The sequence below is a fragment of the Dissoconium aciculare genome (assembly GCF_010015565.1).
Source record: "Dissoconium aciculare CBS 342.82 unplaced genomic scaffold K489scaffold_3, whole genome shotgun sequence".
In the NCBI taxonomy this organism is placed as follows: domain Eukaryota; kingdom Fungi; phylum Ascomycota; class Dothideomycetes; order Mycosphaerellales; family Dissoconiaceae; genus Dissoconium; species Dissoconium aciculare.
Genome location: NW_022984953.1, coordinates 2,078,879 through 2,094,942, shown reverse-complemented (window position 1 = coordinate 2,094,942; position 16,064 = coordinate 2,078,879). Strand labels below are relative to the sequence as shown.

The following is a 16,064-nucleotide window of genomic DNA, read 5'->3' as shown; positions in this document are numbered from 1 at the left end:
TGGTTGCTCGCGAGCTCTCACATTTGCGACGCTTCGATTCTTCTTTTCCACAATGTCGTCGTACCTTCATTTAATGTCGCACTTAAAACTTGTTTTTCATAAAAAAAGTCGAGGAGGATGCAGACGTCAGGTCTGAGCCGCTGGCGAAAGGAGAAGACGAGACACGCATTGTGCTCGTGTGACGGCTTGGTTAGTAACGCCTCGCCGGGTTTTCTTTGCTTGTTGGATTATGTTGGAGTAATTATGTATTAGTGCTGTAAAAACTCTACATTTCTTTACGAGCATACATTGGATTTTTCCTTGACAAGGCGGGTTCGTTCTTCCTCTAAACGAAGTGCATGATTCATCCGAGTCCGTCCGTGGTATAGGGAAGCGATTCGCGTCCTCGTGAGAGATGCAAATTATTATCATTGGTCACACATAATAATTTTCCTTGTGGATTGAAGAGCAAATTCGAATGCACGCGGGTGGTCAAATAGATTGGCATAAAACTTTCGATCAAATGCAAAACTCTTTCTTTTCACTTCAATGTGGAACGCCGCCACAAAACGATTGTTCCCTGATCTCTGAATAAAAGATGTTGTACAAAAAGAAGCTACTGGGGCCCCGCCGCCTGTCATTCCCCCTTGCTCTCTGTCGCAGATGCCGCAAACATGCGTCGAAAGTCCGCATTGCTCTTTGCTTCACCGTCGACGGTTGCGGCAGGAGTCTTGCTAGCTGCGGGCGTTTCTTCCGAGCGTGCAGCGCTGTACGGGGTTCTACCACCGCCTCGCTTCGTTCCTAGTCCGCCGCGCCCTCGTCCTCCACCGAGACCTTTCGCGATGGAAGTCGGCATCATTGAGAGAGCGCTGCCTCCACCACTGCCACCGCCGACAGCAGCCGCTTTTTTATTCTTTTTTATTGCTAAAAGGTCGCCGACATCACCTGTGACGACCCCAGTTCCGAGACTGCTGACGTCCACGCCCTGTCGAACGTTGAAGGCATCCTTGAGATTGGTGAACTCCACGATCGCGCCTTGAATGTCCCGACGCATCTGAATCTTTGTAAGGGGCCCATAGTGCTCCATGACTGAACGCACTCGCGCATCGTTGACCGTGTCAGGTAGATTGAAGATGGCTATCTTGCGTTCACGAATGGTTTTGTGAGATTCGCTATCGGCTTGTTGGGGTGCTGTCGAGGTGGACATCGAGATGTCGGAATCACGACGGTCATGAGTGTCGCCGTTACGGTCGGCCGGCTCTGGAGTTGCGCCAGGCTGTTTGATGAGAATATCCTGCTTTTTCATACGATCAAGGGGAGCGATTTTGCCCTTTGGCGTCGACAACTGGACTGTCAAAACGCGGTCGCGAAACGGTTTTTGGTTTGCCCCTTCGACGGCCGCGTTGGCTTCGCCTGCAGTTTCGTACACAAAAAATCCTGTACCGGTCAACTGCTTATTGACGTGGCGCAGAAGGTGGAAGGACTCGATTTTGCCATACTCGGCAAAGAACAAGTTGATCTCCTCTTCAGTCCCGTTGCGATCGATGTTCTTCACGAAGATCTCACGGCCCTCTTCTTGGGGACCGCTCCGGTGTTTCTTCGCATTGGGATCGGAGATTTTGGCAATCAGAGTGTGCACGCCGTCAAGCTTTTTTCCATCTACAGCCGCCTCGGCGCTCTTCGCCATCTCCGCCGTGAGGAAAGACACATAGCAGAAGCGACGCCGAGAATTGAGATTCAAAGATGGAAATCGAACGCTGGCGACCTCCCCATAGTGCTTGAACAATCCTCGAATGTCATCCTCGCTATACTCGGGCGGATAGTTGCAGACGTAGAGGACATTTTGACCACCGCTGTGAACGGTGATTTCATTCCCCTTCAATTGCTTACCACTGCGTATGATAGATGATGTCGCGTCGGCGTGAGACTCAAATTCAACTGTAGCAGTGGTGGACCTGTCGTTAGCTCCGATGATTGGTAATACATTGATTGCGAGTATGGTGCCAAAGTCCTGGAAGAAGTCTTTGATGTCTTCTTCTGTTGTTCCAATAGGGAGATTCTTCAATGAAACGGTGTTGTGCTCGCGGTCGCGTTTGCCGTGATCTCCTTCGACCTTATCGTCCCCATCAACCTTTGGTTTCTTTGCGCTCTCATTGTCATCTGTCAGGGTTTCTTCCTCGCGCTTGCGCTTCTCTCCCTTGACAGGCTCTTCTTTCACCTGCGCAGATACTGGATCGACGACTGCCGCTGCCGCATATTGTGCTTGTAGTTCTGCAGCCTCTGCAGCCTCTTTGGCAGCTTGTTTGGCGAGTCTCAGCGTGAAGTTCCTCGAATCGACCAACGCCGCTTGCAGCTTTTCTGCTGACTCATGCTGCTGGAAATGGTACAAATATAGCTCCAAAACACTGCCAGGAAGATCCAGTGTCTTTTGAGCAAGTGCTTTCTGCACGACCTTTGTGGCGCGATGCGGTCCGTTCTCGATAGTCTCCACTCGATGCTTTTCTACCAGTCGGTCAAATCCCCAGAGCCATAGTTCCCAGTTGTAATACTTGTTCCAAAAATCGTACGATCGTGCGTACAGCTGTTGCTGGGCGAGGGACTCATAAATCTTGCGAGCTTCGTCCGTGCGCCGACTCTCGGTGTAGAACTTGATTTGTACTTGCTCCAACCTGAATAGAGGATCTCCGGGAAAATCAGGTCCGTAGATCATCTTGCCAGCTTGGTGGATATCATCGAGAGCAGACATGATTCCAAACTCGGCAGTGTCGACGTCATCCTCTAAATTGATACGACTGAAAGCGTGGCGACGTAGGTAGCTACACCACTGTTGTAGCATCTTAACCATTTCTTCCATGCCGCCGAGGTCCAATAGGCCAGAATTAGTAGCACGATGCTTGATGGCTTCTACCTCGTCTCGTGATTTTCGTTCTACATCGGCACGGAGGATGCGCCGCGACCACAGGTCACCAGAGCCTGGGCAGTGGCGAGTCGCTCGTTCGATGAGAGGTAAGAGTGAAATATTCTCCGATTCCGGAGCACTCATGGCGAAATCAATGTAGTCCAGCCACCATGCAGCCTCGACTGGAAACCGGAGTAGAGCTCGCTCGTAGAGCGCGCATCGAAGCTCGTAGTAGAAATTGCCCCGGGGCTTGCGAAACTTCTCGGCTAGCAAGTACTTTTCGAACGCTTTCCGTATTGCTTGAGAATCTGACTCTTGCGTCGCTCGCTGCAACGAGAATTCACCATCTTTACGTCTATTGGATTCTTCCTTTGAAGATTCGGCGTGGTGCTTTGCGTGTTCCATGACGGTCTCCCACTCCGCCCCTTGAAACCTCGAAATCGCCGACCAAAACGCCTGTTCAATCAGGTGAGGCTCGGCATGTGGTATTTGCATACGCTGCAAGAAGAATGTGCGCAAACGCTCCACGTCGTCGGACGATGGCGTTTGCGGCAGCTCGTCGAGGACCAGAGGCACTAAGCGGGACCAAAGGAGGTGACTCTCGTCGATTCGCCAACGGGTTGCAATGACTGCCTGTTCCAGAACGCTTCGCAACGTATCCTTAGTGAACAGTTCCTGGCACTCTGATATGCTCTCTGCAGTCCAACCTGGTGCTATCGAACCAGAAGAGTCATAGCAAGCTGCGTGGTTGACCGCTATCCATTCGCTGTACGCTAGCCAAAGCTTTACCGACATTGGCTCATCTTGAACCGCTCTTTGGAAAAGCTCAGTCACAGTCATACGTTCTTCAGTTGAAGTCGCGAGAAGAACTTCATCGGAGAGCCAGTCGGACCATATATCCTCGCCTACCGCAAAGCGGGTGTCAAGCGCCTCACGTGCCTGCCGAAGTTCTACCAACAAGGAATAGTCTTTGGCGTGGGTCGCAGAAGCAGCCGTATCAGATGAATGGACGTGAGCAAGAAATCCTTTGTGGAGCAAGCCCACCAATTGCACATGCTGGTCGTACGCATACGGATTTGATCCCAGATAACTCAGGAGCTCAGTCACAGTCTTAGATTCAGCTGCTGAGAAGGCTGACGATGAGACATCACGTGGCGGCGGAGTTGGAGCAGGCGCATCAGCTAAGGTCAGTTCGGCAAGAGACTGCCGGGAAAGGTTGCGAACGATAGGATGCGGTTCTGCTGCAGACGGAGACGGCAGCGGAGATGGTTGCGTATCGCGACGCTCAGTGTTTCGCACATCATTTGCGGACTGGGCCCGGTGAGCTTGTTTACGATGGTGGGCTGACGCGCGATCTAGTGAGAGGTCAGCCGAGAAGCGCACGTACAACAGATCATCAATGAGGATAGGGTTGAATTACTCACCAGGAGCCAAGTCCACCTGAGGGCTTGACACGGGTCGATGGGGAGCCGCAGGACGATGCGACACAGGTCCTGTGTAATTCATAGTCGGGGCTGGATTGCTTGTGGGCTGTGGGCGCTGATGAGCGTCTCCCAGTCCCTTTGTCGGCGACGACTCTGCATTGAGGACTTGACGCCTTACACTCCTGGAATTGCCGCCGACATGCTGGATGGGAGGGTTTGCATACTGCGTTGAAGATGAATCTACACGATCAGGTGACCGGGATACCTCGTGGCTTAGGCCCGAAGGCGAGTGTCTGCTGCTGGACGCTAATTGTCGGGCTCGATGCTGAGAGTTACTAGCTTGCGGCAGAGGTGGAGGCTGTTGGTATTGCTGCTGCTGCTGCTGCTGCTGATGAGCCTGTACATGGTGCGCTTGCAAATGTGGCGATTGCTGATGAGATGGTTGATGGTGGGATATTTGGTGGTGAAGTGCTTGTTGATGGAGTGCTTGTTGATGAGCTGCTTGAGGATGGGGTGCTTGTTGATGGGCTGTTTGTTGCTGGTGTGCTTCTTGATGAGGCGGTTGATGATTTAGCATTCCATGATGCGACGAATAAGTGTGCTGATATTGCTGCGGTTGTTGCAGCTGCTGCTGAGGCTGATATGGATCTGAAGGCGGATATTGTTGGGAATTAGGATGAGGCTGATATTGGTGCCCTTGATGTTGGGTCTGTGAATATTCGTTCGCTGGCGCAGCGGGTGTTGGTTGCACAGGCCTCGCGTGTCTGCTGTCGTCCGGCGACAGGAGCGCGTTGATATTCATATCGCGGAGGGCGGATGAAGAGCGCTTCACGATCCACACAGTTGGTCAGATGCGGTGTGGTCGTTCTGCATTTGCAAACGTCCAAGGCAATATAAAAGCGAGTCACGGAAGCCTCGATGACTGTATGAATTAGGCGTGCGAACAAGGCGTTGCGCAACACTCGGCACTGCAGCAGTCGAAGGATGAGCTGACACAAGTTTATTGCGACACTTCCTGAGTGAAGGTCTAGACCAGCCGCTCACGGACGGGAAGCGAAAGTTTGATGATTCGATGCGGCTGACAAAGTGTGAGGTGAGTACAAGGCAGAGCTGTACAATGAGTGCGCACACTTGCGAAAGGATGGAGAACAGCGGAGAAAAACCAGTCTCGGGGGCGCTCGCGCGTGTACTGAGCGGATAAATGCAGAAAAGACAAAAGACCAAATGCGCCGTGGTGGTGTCGGTGGTGACGAGAATAAAGGTGAGGAGAACAAGGTGGAGGAAGAGGAGGAGCAGGAGAGACGGCAGGTTGCAGGTTGCGCGCAGGTGTGCAGTAGACAACGGATGGTGGTTGATGACGCCCGCTGCTGAATGCTGATGGGTGTTTTGTCATCAGCGAACGTGCCCGTGAAGATGAAACTCTCGTCTGAATTCTCCGGTTCTACTGATGATGTGGGCTTCGGCCTTGGTTCTGAACTACCAGACTGCCCAGGTGTGCAACGATATTTGCACCTGAGCAGCGTACGGATGATCCTTCACGTGAAGTATTGTATATACTACCAGAGCACCCTTCGACTGGACTGGGACGCACTTTTTCTGAATCTTGACCGGGCAATTGGTCCGGCGGAGGCAGGGCAGGGCGGTAGCCAAGAGTTGCGCCCGACCGAATCAAACCAGCCCTGGAGCTCCCTCGTCTCCCTCCAGTAGTACAGTACAGTACAGCACAGCGCAGTACAGTCCACCTCCACCTTCACGCCAACCTCCAGCTGATTCGCATCCATGTCCACTTCAAGCCAGGTACAGCTCGAGGAGTAAACTACAGCCTGCATTGTACATATGGTGATGACACCGTTCGTTCGTTGAACTCGCTTGCAATGAAGAGAGCATCGATTCCCCATTAACGGACTTTTGGTTCCATTAATCGACTAATCCGACATCGCAGTGGCAGCTATTGAACAAATGTTCTTGGCTGCTCTGCTGATCTTCGCTTCCAGTACCCGCGCGAGCCACAGGAGTCAACTTTGTCGAGAATCCTCAGCAGGATATGTGTTGTACCGTATCCAGTCACTTCCTTCAACAGGCCAAAGTACATGCATGACGTGGAATCTCAGGAGGCGTCATCGCAACATGGGTCGGATGTGGTTGAGGAGATCGGCCCTCGGTTATAACTTCCTGAAGAATTCAATGCTATTCACCAGACCATTGAACACCTACATGACCACTGGTATTACCAGGTTGTTATCGTGGATCGATCGTGCCTGGCTCCGCTCATCGTTGCGCCATTGACAGGAACCCGGGTTATCATGACTGCATCCCAAGGTTGTTTCATCGGTGCTCAACACAATTACAACTTATCACGGCACATACAGCCCGATCTCCATCGGCGGACGGGGGTCCGGTGCCCAGCAGCCATCACGGGATTTTTAAAATGATCCTTGCATGGACGTCTGGGCGGTGGTCGGCTCTGTTTGTTGTGAACACTGAACATACTTGTAGAGTAAACTTGCCGGATTCTTTTGCAGCGCACGCCGAGATGCATGTGATGCACTCCATCTCCTGTCGGCGCTGCAACACTCCCCAGGGCGATCACCGGCAGAACAGACTGACGTTCCGTGTCTGACATGCAATATTCGTTCAGTCGCAGGATTCCGACGCGATGCGATCGTCCCGGAGCAAGGTACAAACCTGCATATTTCATTCCTCCCTGCCTCTGTACCAATGACCAGGATACCGCTTAGATAGGGCAGGAATGGTTCATACCTCAGGCAGCAATATATCCGAGCATTATTATTATTCGGATGTTCATGGTGTCTTGGTTCGCTTCTAAATGGGGATGTCGCCGAAGTTTTGACCGCGGGATCGACCGCGGACAATGTCACTCTCCGATCGTCTGGCGCTCATGCAACGGGCACGAACTTGAACGGCATCAGGCATTTTCCATCAATTGATCCTCCTTCAACACCTAGTGTTCTGGCGTGTGCATTGCATCCGCAAGGAGCACCCAACCCACAATATGTCGACGTCTCAAAGGCGTCTCGTGACGCAATGCATGAAACGAGTCTTCGCCGAAAGGATATCTCTGAGCACACCTCTCCCATGTCGAAACTTCTCACAGCAGACTCGAGTCGATGCCAACGAAAGCGGTGACAAGCCAATCCGCAATCCCGTTCTCGACGAGTACAAAGCGAGAATGGCCAAGAAGGTACTCTCGCCAGCACAGCAAGCACGAGTCAAAAGAAAGGCGCAAGCAATGCCTGAATCGGGCGCCTTGGACAAAAGCTCGATTTTCGAAGATGATCGGATCGCTCAGGAGAAATTGAACGACGCCAGAAAGGAACAGGAAGATGAAATGAAGAACCTTGCAGACCCGGCGATTCTCGCAGCTGTGCTTGATCCCGTACCAGCGGAGCGTGCGAGGTTCATGGCGAAGAAGGTCGTTGAAACGGTTCGGCGCAGAGGGCGCGTGAACAGAGAACTAGTGATAAAACGGACGGAGCGAGAACATTTGGTACGGAGCCATAACATGAAGACATCGGTCAAGAAGTTGGGCATGCTCGCCCGGCAGATCGCTGGCAAGAGGATTGATGATGCCATTGTTCAAATGCGTTTCAGCAAGAAAGCTGTTGCGCGAGAGGTTCTCAAACAACTCGAGTATGCTCGCGATCAGGCCATTGTCATGCGCGGTATGGGTCTTGGCCTCAATGCTACCAGCCCGGTCAGCAAGGAAGGTTCATCGGCGGAGGAATCATCGGAGGAAGCATTATTGGCGGAAGTAGGAAAAGAAGAACTCGAAGAGATCAAACCGGAGTTCAACCCCGTCGATATCCAGCTCAAGTCTGGCAGTCGCTACAAGGTCTCGAGCCCAACGGATATCTACATTGACCAGGCCTGGGTCGGACGTGGCCCCTACGGAAAACTGCCGGATTATCGCGCTCGAGGCAGAGTTTACCTCATGCGCACACCCTTCACGAGTCTCAGTGTCGTCTTGAAAGAGGAGAAGACCAGGATACGAGAGTGGAGTGAGCGGGAAGAGAAGAGGAAGAAGGCTCGGACGGGCGCGAGGGTTTGGCAGCACCTACCCGATCGACCCCTCACGAATCACCGGGCATGGTACAATTGGTGATCGATTTCTCTTCTGAGCTGCGATAGGTAGACCTCTCTGAGATGCTGTTGAATCGCATCATGTACATTTAAATCAGTCGCAGGCTGGGAAATCCTGCTGTACCTATAAACGGGGCATATGCGTTGCTTCTATTCGGAAGTTGTCGAGACGAAGGCTGCTCAGTCAGCGGAAACACTTTTCTTTGTTCCACTTTTCAGAACGTCACTTTTTGTACGTGCGCCTGATCTCATTATGCCTCAGAAAACGGGACAGGCAATTAGGACGAGGGCGGAACGGTTCCTACGTGATAGCTTCATGGTACAACGAGCATCTGATACCTCTCCAGATGGCATTGTTTTCTACACCAAAAATGTCCAGAAGCTTGGATACACGAACTCGTCCTCGAAAATGCGCTGAACCTGCTCCAAGATGAATTTTTCGATTTTACCGACGTTCTTGAGGACCTGCTTCCCTGTATCCGTCTCTCCCATTTCACTCTCGATCTTGATATCCTCGAGAAGCGCGCCCACTTTCTTCGGACGAGCCGTGTCGTCTTTCTCGCCTGAATCGTCCAGAGACTCGAGCGTCTCACCTCCGACCAGCGCCTCTGCATCATCCGGACTGAGAAAGCATAGGTGTGCTCGTTTCTTGATGTACGCCACGATGCCCACACCGTTGAACGTGATGCCGGTGATGCGTAGTTTCAGAGGAATGCCGACGAAGCTCGGCATTGGGTAGTCGAGGAACACGTCAGCGGTCAAGGACAATCTTATATCGCCTGAGTACGTGACGTGAAATACTATCTGGACATCCTCGGGACTGCTTTCCGGTCGTTGAGGCTTCTCTGCCTCAGACTGTCCATCGAGGTCGTCGGCGATTGCTTCATTGGAAGGTTCGTAGTACGAGTGCTCTCGTAAGGATGTCGGAGTATCCGATGGAGGCGGTGAGATCGAGCTGAAAGACTCTGCATGATGATGGTGATTTCCGGAGGTAGGTGGGGGTCCTGTTTGAAAATGCGCGCCGGCCACAGCGGCCAGAGGTGTCTGAGAGCCCGAAAGACCGGCCGAAAGATGCTGGAAGTATCCCAAATTCGAGGTCGCACGCATGAGTCCAGGGGCCGGTAGATTGCCCAAGTTTCCTTGTAGATCCACGGGAAATGTCCGACCTGAGGCTTGTACATTTCTTGCATTCGGTCGAGTGTTTCTGGTGGTCGGGGGTGCCTCTTCCGTCCTTGGGCTCATGTCCTTCGCTGGATCCGCATCGCTGTTCGCTTCTTCATCGTCGGATTCATAGAAGTCAGGCAGCGGATCGCAGATATCCTTGAGCACGATCTCAGGTGCAGTCTTTCCGAACTCGAATTTATGGACATTGACAGAGCGGATCAGCTTGGGAAGAGGAATCGATTGGAAGCGGTCATGGATGAAATCACGAACGGTATCGGCCAAGGCCGCGCCATCAGGCCCGGAGGTGAGCGTCTCCCAGTTGATATCTATGGACATCAAGGCGGAAGACCTGGGCGCTGGGTCAACTGTCTTTGATTGTGAAATCTTCCCAGGTATATGTTTAGCTTAAGCGCAGTTATCTGGTACTCGCGTCAGTCCACGTCTGCACGCTCGATGTCTAGACTACGAGCAGGATAATGTGTTTGTGCCGCACTACAGTCGAGCCGAGTTTTCATTTCACGTGTACAAGCGAACTACGAAGAGTACAAGGAATATCTAATATGTCACATTCGTCTTGTCATACAGGAACTACGCGTGATCTTGTTAATGGGGCTATGAATACAATAAATATCCCCGCCATTGGAAATCACGTTGCGGATTTCTGGACGTCATTCTTGCTTGGTTGGCCAGTGCGCCCTTGATTGCTACATACTTGTTGAGCTCCTCAACTACCTCCATAAATACCTGGGCACTTGCGAAGGAGATTTACATAGATCCCAACATCGCTTCGTTGCCTCGGACGTTCATCGCGTGGAGTGGAAGCAGCAGTGATGGCGAAATTATTGAAGAAGCCGCTGAAGTTGGCTTTAGTCCAATTGGCGACAGGCGCTGACAAGGCTGCTAATCTCGCACGAGCGAGATCCAAGGTGCTTGAGGCCTCGTCGCAAGGAGCGAACGTTGTGGTCCTGCCCGAGTGTTTTAACTCGCCATACGGCACCAAGTACTTCCCGAAGTACGCAGAAACCCTTTTGCCCTCACCACCTTCGCAAGAGCAATCGCCTTCTTTCCACGCGCTCTCCGCTCTTGCCAAAGAAGCCAAAGCCTACCTGATCGGCGGGAGCATCCCAGAATACGGTGAAGAGACAAAGAAATACTACAACACTTCTTTGACGTTCGATCCGAATGGTAAATTGCTCGCAACCCATCGTAAAGTTCATCTGTTCGACATAGACATCCCGGGAAAGATTACATTCAAGGAGAGCGATGCACTCTCGCCTGGCAACAAGGTCACCATCGTCGATCTGCCCGAGTACGGTAAGATTGCAGTTGCGATCTGTTATGATGTGCGCTTCCCGGAATTGGCAATGATTGCAGCGAGGAAGGGCTGTTTCTTGCTCGTTTACCCTGGCGCGTTCAACCTCACAACTGGTGAGCTGCATTGGGAATTGCAAGCGCGAGCAAGAGCCATGGACAATCAGATCTACGTAGGGCTGTGCAGTCCTGCTCGAGACATGAGTGCGGACTATCATGCCTGGGGTCACTCGATCATTGTGGACCCCATGGCGGCAGTACAGGCTCAGCTCGATGAGCAGGAAGGCATTGCATATGCGGAAATTGATGACAAAAAGATTGAGGAGACGAGGAAAGGAATTCCAATTTACACACAACGAAGATTTGATGTGTACCCTGACGTCAGCGAAGGCAAGGTCAAATATGATGAATGAATCAGTGCGCAGGAAACCTTTTGTGACGAGGCAGAGTATGGTGATACCCAGGTAGCTTGTTGGAACTAATAATCTGGTGAGCGGCCGATCAATCGTTCTTGCTCAAGTTGTAAGTTTCCGGACTTACCCTTCTGCCTAGACTCTGCAGAAGATGCGTCGCCGGACCTGCAAGATATACTTTAAGCAAACAGAGAATCTCCTTGTCTGCAGCCATTCTTTATCCGCAAACTACATATTTCCTTCTACGATTCTTGCGCTCTCCCCTATTCCTCCACTCCTTGATCTCATTCGACTAGCTGCACAGATGCGCACATACTGCAGGGAAGAGCTCGTGTAGCCCGTTACCTTTTGCCGCTCGCAGTTTAGTATTAGAAGACGCTCCTCAGGTGTGCCATGGCAACGAATTTGCCAGAACGACGGGGATCATTCGAAAAAGCAGACGCGTCTCGAAAACACGGCGTACAAAGCAACAACGGCACTGATACTGATCGAACTACGATTTTTCTTCCGCGCAAGAAGCTCCCATGGCTCGAGGGTGACGCGCACCAGCCACCGAAAAGCCTGCGAATGGCGCCGCCTGATCCGCCTGCTTTACCGACAAACGATTCTACGTCTGCATCTGGACCGACAGCAGCCCCTAATGCTTATCCGATCGGAGATTGGGTTCTTCACATGCCTGGATCTTTGCCAACAACGGAACCACGTTCACAACGGACGCCTGACCTACGTACAGTTCCATCGCAGCCTTCGTCGAGACTAATCAGGCGGAAAAGCGTAGGACTTGGTGACGCACACACACTCGCTCCCTACGGAGAGTCGCCGGTTCTCACTTCTGGTCTTGCTCCGAAGACCGATGCTACGGCCGCGACGAAGGCACCTTTGCAAGGACCTATGCTGTACGGACAGCCGCCGCAGGTCAGCGAGCGCTCAACACCGTTCAAATTGATCAGTGACCTACTTCAGACCGAACTGGACCTTCCGTTCGACGAGGATGTCTCTCCACGTGCGACTCCTCCGGGGGTGAATGATTGTCGCGCATCAGATTCAGTCTCCAACGTCAAGCTCACTGCCCATGATAACGGCAAAGAACTTTACGATGCAAGTAGAGAATCACCCAAGCAGCCGACGCCGGCGGCTCGCGAGATAGCTTCTTCTTGCCGCATGACGGAACCGTTAGGCCAAACGCGGAATACTTCACAGTTGCCTACACTTCCTACACACCTGCTGAGCACATCAAGTTCTTCATCGCAAGCGACATCGGCAGGTGAGTTTCAGCGCTCTGTAGGACACGGCGGACGGCCTATAGCAGCCAACAATTCTAGTTCGCTCAACCAAGCCGTCACTGTGCACGAGAATCTCATAGGAGAGGCTCTGAACTTAGCCGAAAGTGCTTCTAAGTCCGGTCAACGCGAAGAAGTCATACATGTCTTGGACAAAGCGAACTTGGCGCTCAGAGATGCGAGCTCTGTCCAAGATGGAATGCGCCAGCCTTTGGGCAGGTCTACGCAGGGCTCCAGCTATTCCGACGACGAGTCCCTCTCTGACGACTCCGCCGGTGTTCGAGTGAAACCATCAGCTGACACCCTCCCCACGACATATACCAAGAGTACCAAGTCCAGCATGCTACCCATGAGATCTGTCAACAATGGTAGAAAATCCAAACAATCGCACTCTGGTCACTCGTCATCTGCGGATGAGTCGATTCCACACTCGTCTCCTCGTTTAAACCAGCCTCCCTCTGCCAATTCTATGGTCCGCGATTTTGCGTATCCCAAACTTGGCAAACGAAAGGCCTCAACGCAATCAGCGCCCTTAGAGCATCAATTCGGCGAAGCAGCAAACTACTATGGTGATCAAGGCCAGTCAGTTGCCTCGCAACCAGGCGTGAGAAAGAGTGTGGCGGCTATAAATAAACCACTGCCGCCTCTACCTTCGCAATTCAATGATGAGTCGGTTTCTGATGGTCTCAAACGACGACACAATCGGCGTGTTGGGCGCAAGCGACATCGTAGAGCCAGTCAGACTTCATCTGAGAGCTTGCAGCCCAGGACATCAGGCCGTGACAAACGTCATGCACGTCACCAGCCAAAGCAGACACGATCTGATGGTCTTCGCGAAGTCGACCCTGCGCCTATCAATGCAGTTCCTGAACGCACGACAACATTTCCTACGGCGCTCCCGGATGCAGGACATGACTCGTATCATAAACACTTTTTCCATAGCAGTCATCATCACTTGCACAGTCCAGCGCCCCCAAGCAAGTTCAACGACAAGGTTTTCTACACGACAAAGACTGTTAGCGAGGCCGCTCCAGGCGACGAATTGGATAACAGGTATGATGAGCATGCGCCCACTCTCATATCAGAACATCCCGTTTCTAAATTGCAGAGGTATAGTGGTTCGCCCATTGCTGTCTCCACCGAGAATCAAAGCTTAAAGAATCCGCGTAGGAATCACATCAGCCTGAACGAAGACCAAGGCTTCAGTCTCGGTCGATCACACCGCCGTCAACCCATCGCACGAGAGTAGAGCCTCCGTCGCAAAAGGCTGACAGCATTGATTGCCTGTCTAAACACCATCTTCATCGGGTTCATTGTGGGGGTTTATGTAAGCCGCGATGATAAAGTTCTTGTTATCTTGCTGATCATTTTCAAGGCTGGCGAGGTACCTCGCATTCAGTATCAGCTCGCAGATCAGTCACATTGGGTCATCTCGGGAAACGTACTGTACGGATTTCCCCCTTGTTCGCGTTTTCTGCGAGTAAACTCTGATCAGGTGGCAGTCTATTCTCCGGACTTGGGCTCAGCACACTACTCTTCTGGCCTCTACCACTGCTACACGGACGCAAGCCATACACGCTGCTCTCTTTCGCGTGTATGCTCCCTCTGCAATTTCCACAAGCCATCACCGTCTCACAATATCGCTCACCTACTATGTCCCACCGGGTCGGACTGCTGCTGCCCCGTTTCTTTACTGGCTTCGCTCTCGGCTTTGTCAACATCAATACTCTTCCGACTCTGTTCGACTTGTTCGGGGCGTCACTCATGTCAGAGCAACCACACCAAGAAATCGTCATATACGATGATGTCCGTCGTCAAGGAGGTGGCATAGGAGTTTGGCTGGGTGTTTGGGTGTTCTGCTTTACCAGCTCCTTGTCAATCGGGTTTTGTGTTGGTGCGTGCATCATTTCCGGCCTGGGCCCAAGTTGGGGTTTCTATATCGTCGTGATTTTGCTTGCATTCTTCCTCCTGATCAACGTCGTGGCTCCGGAGACTCGACGAGCTCCGTATCGTCGCTCAATAACACAATTCGTAGACGAGGAAGATCCAGAGACGGTGAAGCGAAGAGTCGCAAGAGGCGAAATCAAGTTGCACATTTCCAACGATGGTCCGAAATGGTGGTTCGAGGAGGTGTGGGCTGGGATGATTCTGATGAAGCGGCTGGCGTTCCAGCCAGGTTTCTTTATTCTCATGTGGTATTTGGCCTGGGTCAAGGCAGAACTCAACCTTATCCTGCTGGTAAGTTGTATTTCCAGCACATGGCCGTCTGATTTCACTGACAATGCTGCAGTTCTTGGGCGCTCTGTTATCGCGTGACTACCAATGGCAGTCCCACTACGTCGGACTCGCTACACTGTCTATCTCAGTTGGTGCTGTACTCGCCCTGCCACTGACCAAGGCATCGTGGTTCAGTCGCTCGCGCGTCGCCTCTCCACGTACAGATAGCATGACGTTTCAGCCAAGGATCACATGGACTTCACATCTGCTCCGGCGTTCGATCTTCACGTTGCTACTGCCATTTGCCGCTCTTGGCTATTGCTTGTCAGCTCGCGGACCACCGCTGACCTGGGTACCAGCTGTAATTTTCGCAGGCCTGCTTGGCTTTCTCACCGACCTGGGCATTGCAGAATGTATCGGTCTCATTATGGAAACATTCGACACATGCGACCTGCAACCTGGAGTCAACACGAAGCATCGTCTACAATCGATGTCATCCACGGCACAGCGCCGCCGCACGAACTACTCCTCATTTCCTCGTGTTTGTGCTGCATTCTTTGCTGCACAAGCTTTGGGTTTCTTCCTCTCTGCTGCCGCCACTGGCGTATCAGGGATCGTAACACGCACGTACGGGGCACAGACGGCCATCGCAGTTGTCGCTGGAATCGTCCTCGGCGTTACGGTCTTATTACTCACCATCATCTGGCGGTGGAAGCAAGTCCAGGTCATCCCGAATTACACCAACGGTCCAGGGGGGTCCGGTGAAAGGTCACTCGATGCGTCAAGCGCTGGACCGGCTTCGACCAACCCGGAGGATTGGCGGCCGGTCATAATCGGCAATCCATCGGGAAAGATGAGACGTATGAACGTACTGGAGATGGGCGCCTGGACGCGATGGACGGAGATCAGAAGGCTCAATATGCTCATTCCTGACACGTAAATTTTACTATTTCGGGTTGCTCCCAATTGCCAAAACAGCCTATGCTTGACCTACAAGACTGTTCATTATCTAGCATCCAATCATGGGAGATCTCCTACGTCAATCGCCTTTGAACAGAACTTGGTCCCTGTCGTGTATCATCTTCACTGTCCTTGTTATATCTTTGGGAATTGAAGTCGATGGACATTACGGCCCCCGGTAGCGAACATTCTGAAAAGTCTGCCGTTCATACGCAAGCACAGTAATAAATCTGGATCACGTAATGAAGCTTTCCAAGGTTATCAAAAAATATTTCGAAACATGATGTTGACGCCCTTTCCCATTTTCTCTGGCGTG

The 16,064-nt window shown here is 52.1% G+C and overlaps 7 protein-coding genes across 7 annotated transcripts; 5 read left to right on the top strand and 2 right to left on the bottom strand.

The window, feature by feature from the left end:
- Window positions 1-513: 513 nt before the first annotated feature.
- On the bottom strand, window positions 514-5,223 carry K489DRAFT_162041 (uncharacterized protein). The gene is made up of 2 exons (XM_033599304.1): window positions 4,303-5,223; window positions 514-4,233 (listed from the first exon to the last, which is right to left on the bottom strand). Exons 1-2 carry the CDS (start codon window positions 5,102-5,104, stop codon window positions 617-619), a joined length of 4,419 nt encoding a protein of 1,472 aa, XP_033462612.1. The 5' UTR covers window positions 5,105-5,223; the 3' UTR covers window positions 514-616.
- An 844-nt stretch (window positions 5,224-6,067) lies between these two features.
- K489DRAFT_378110 (uncharacterized protein) lies at window positions 6,068-7,037 on the top strand. Its single transcript, XM_033604323.1, has one exon. The coding sequence runs from the start codon at window positions 6,262-6,264 to the stop codon at window positions 6,586-6,588; it is 327 nt and encodes a 108-aa protein (XP_033462611.1). The 5' UTR covers window positions 6,068-6,261; the 3' UTR covers window positions 6,589-7,037.
- Window positions 7,038-7,139: 102 nt separating this feature from the next.
- K489DRAFT_378109 (ribosomal protein L22) lies at window positions 7,140-8,721 on the top strand. The gene has a single exon (XM_033604322.1). It carries the CDS (start codon window positions 7,316-7,318, stop codon window positions 8,423-8,425), a length of 1,110 nt encoding a protein of 369 aa, XP_033462610.1. The 5' UTR covers window positions 7,140-7,315; the 3' UTR covers window positions 8,426-8,721.
- K489DRAFT_162012 (uncharacterized protein) lies at window positions 8,595-10,125 on the bottom strand. The gene has a single exon (XM_033599303.1). The coding sequence runs from the start codon at window positions 9,901-9,903 to the stop codon at window positions 8,764-8,766; it is 1,140 nt and encodes a 379-aa protein (XP_033462609.1). The 5' UTR covers window positions 9,904-10,125; the 3' UTR covers window positions 8,595-8,763.
- A 272-nt stretch (window positions 10,126-10,397) lies between these two features.
- K489DRAFT_315397 (carbon-nitrogen hydrolase) lies at window positions 10,398-11,291 on the top strand (the record flags this gene model as incomplete). The annotated part of the gene is made up of 1 exon (XM_033601089.1): window positions 10,398-11,291. One exon carries the CDS (start codon window positions 10,398-10,400, stop codon window positions 11,289-11,291), a length of 894 nt encoding a protein of 297 aa, XP_033462608.1.
- Window positions 11,292-11,684: 393 nt separating this feature from the next.
- On the top strand, window positions 11,685-13,820 carry K489DRAFT_368707 (uncharacterized protein; the record flags this gene model as incomplete). The annotated part of the gene is made up of 1 exon (XM_033602977.1): window positions 11,685-13,820. One exon carries the CDS (start codon window positions 11,685-11,687, stop codon window positions 13,818-13,820), a length of 2,136 nt encoding a protein of 711 aa, XP_033462607.1.
- Window positions 13,821-14,224: 404 nt separating this feature from the next.
- Window positions 14,225-15,728, top strand: K489DRAFT_368706 (uncharacterized protein; the record flags this gene model as incomplete). The annotated part of the gene is made up of 2 exons (XM_033602976.1): window positions 14,225-14,809; window positions 14,862-15,728. 2 exons carry the CDS (start codon window positions 14,225-14,227, stop codon window positions 15,726-15,728), a joined length of 1,452 nt encoding a protein of 483 aa, XP_033462606.1.
- Between the last annotated feature and the right edge of the window lie 336 nt (window positions 15,729-16,064).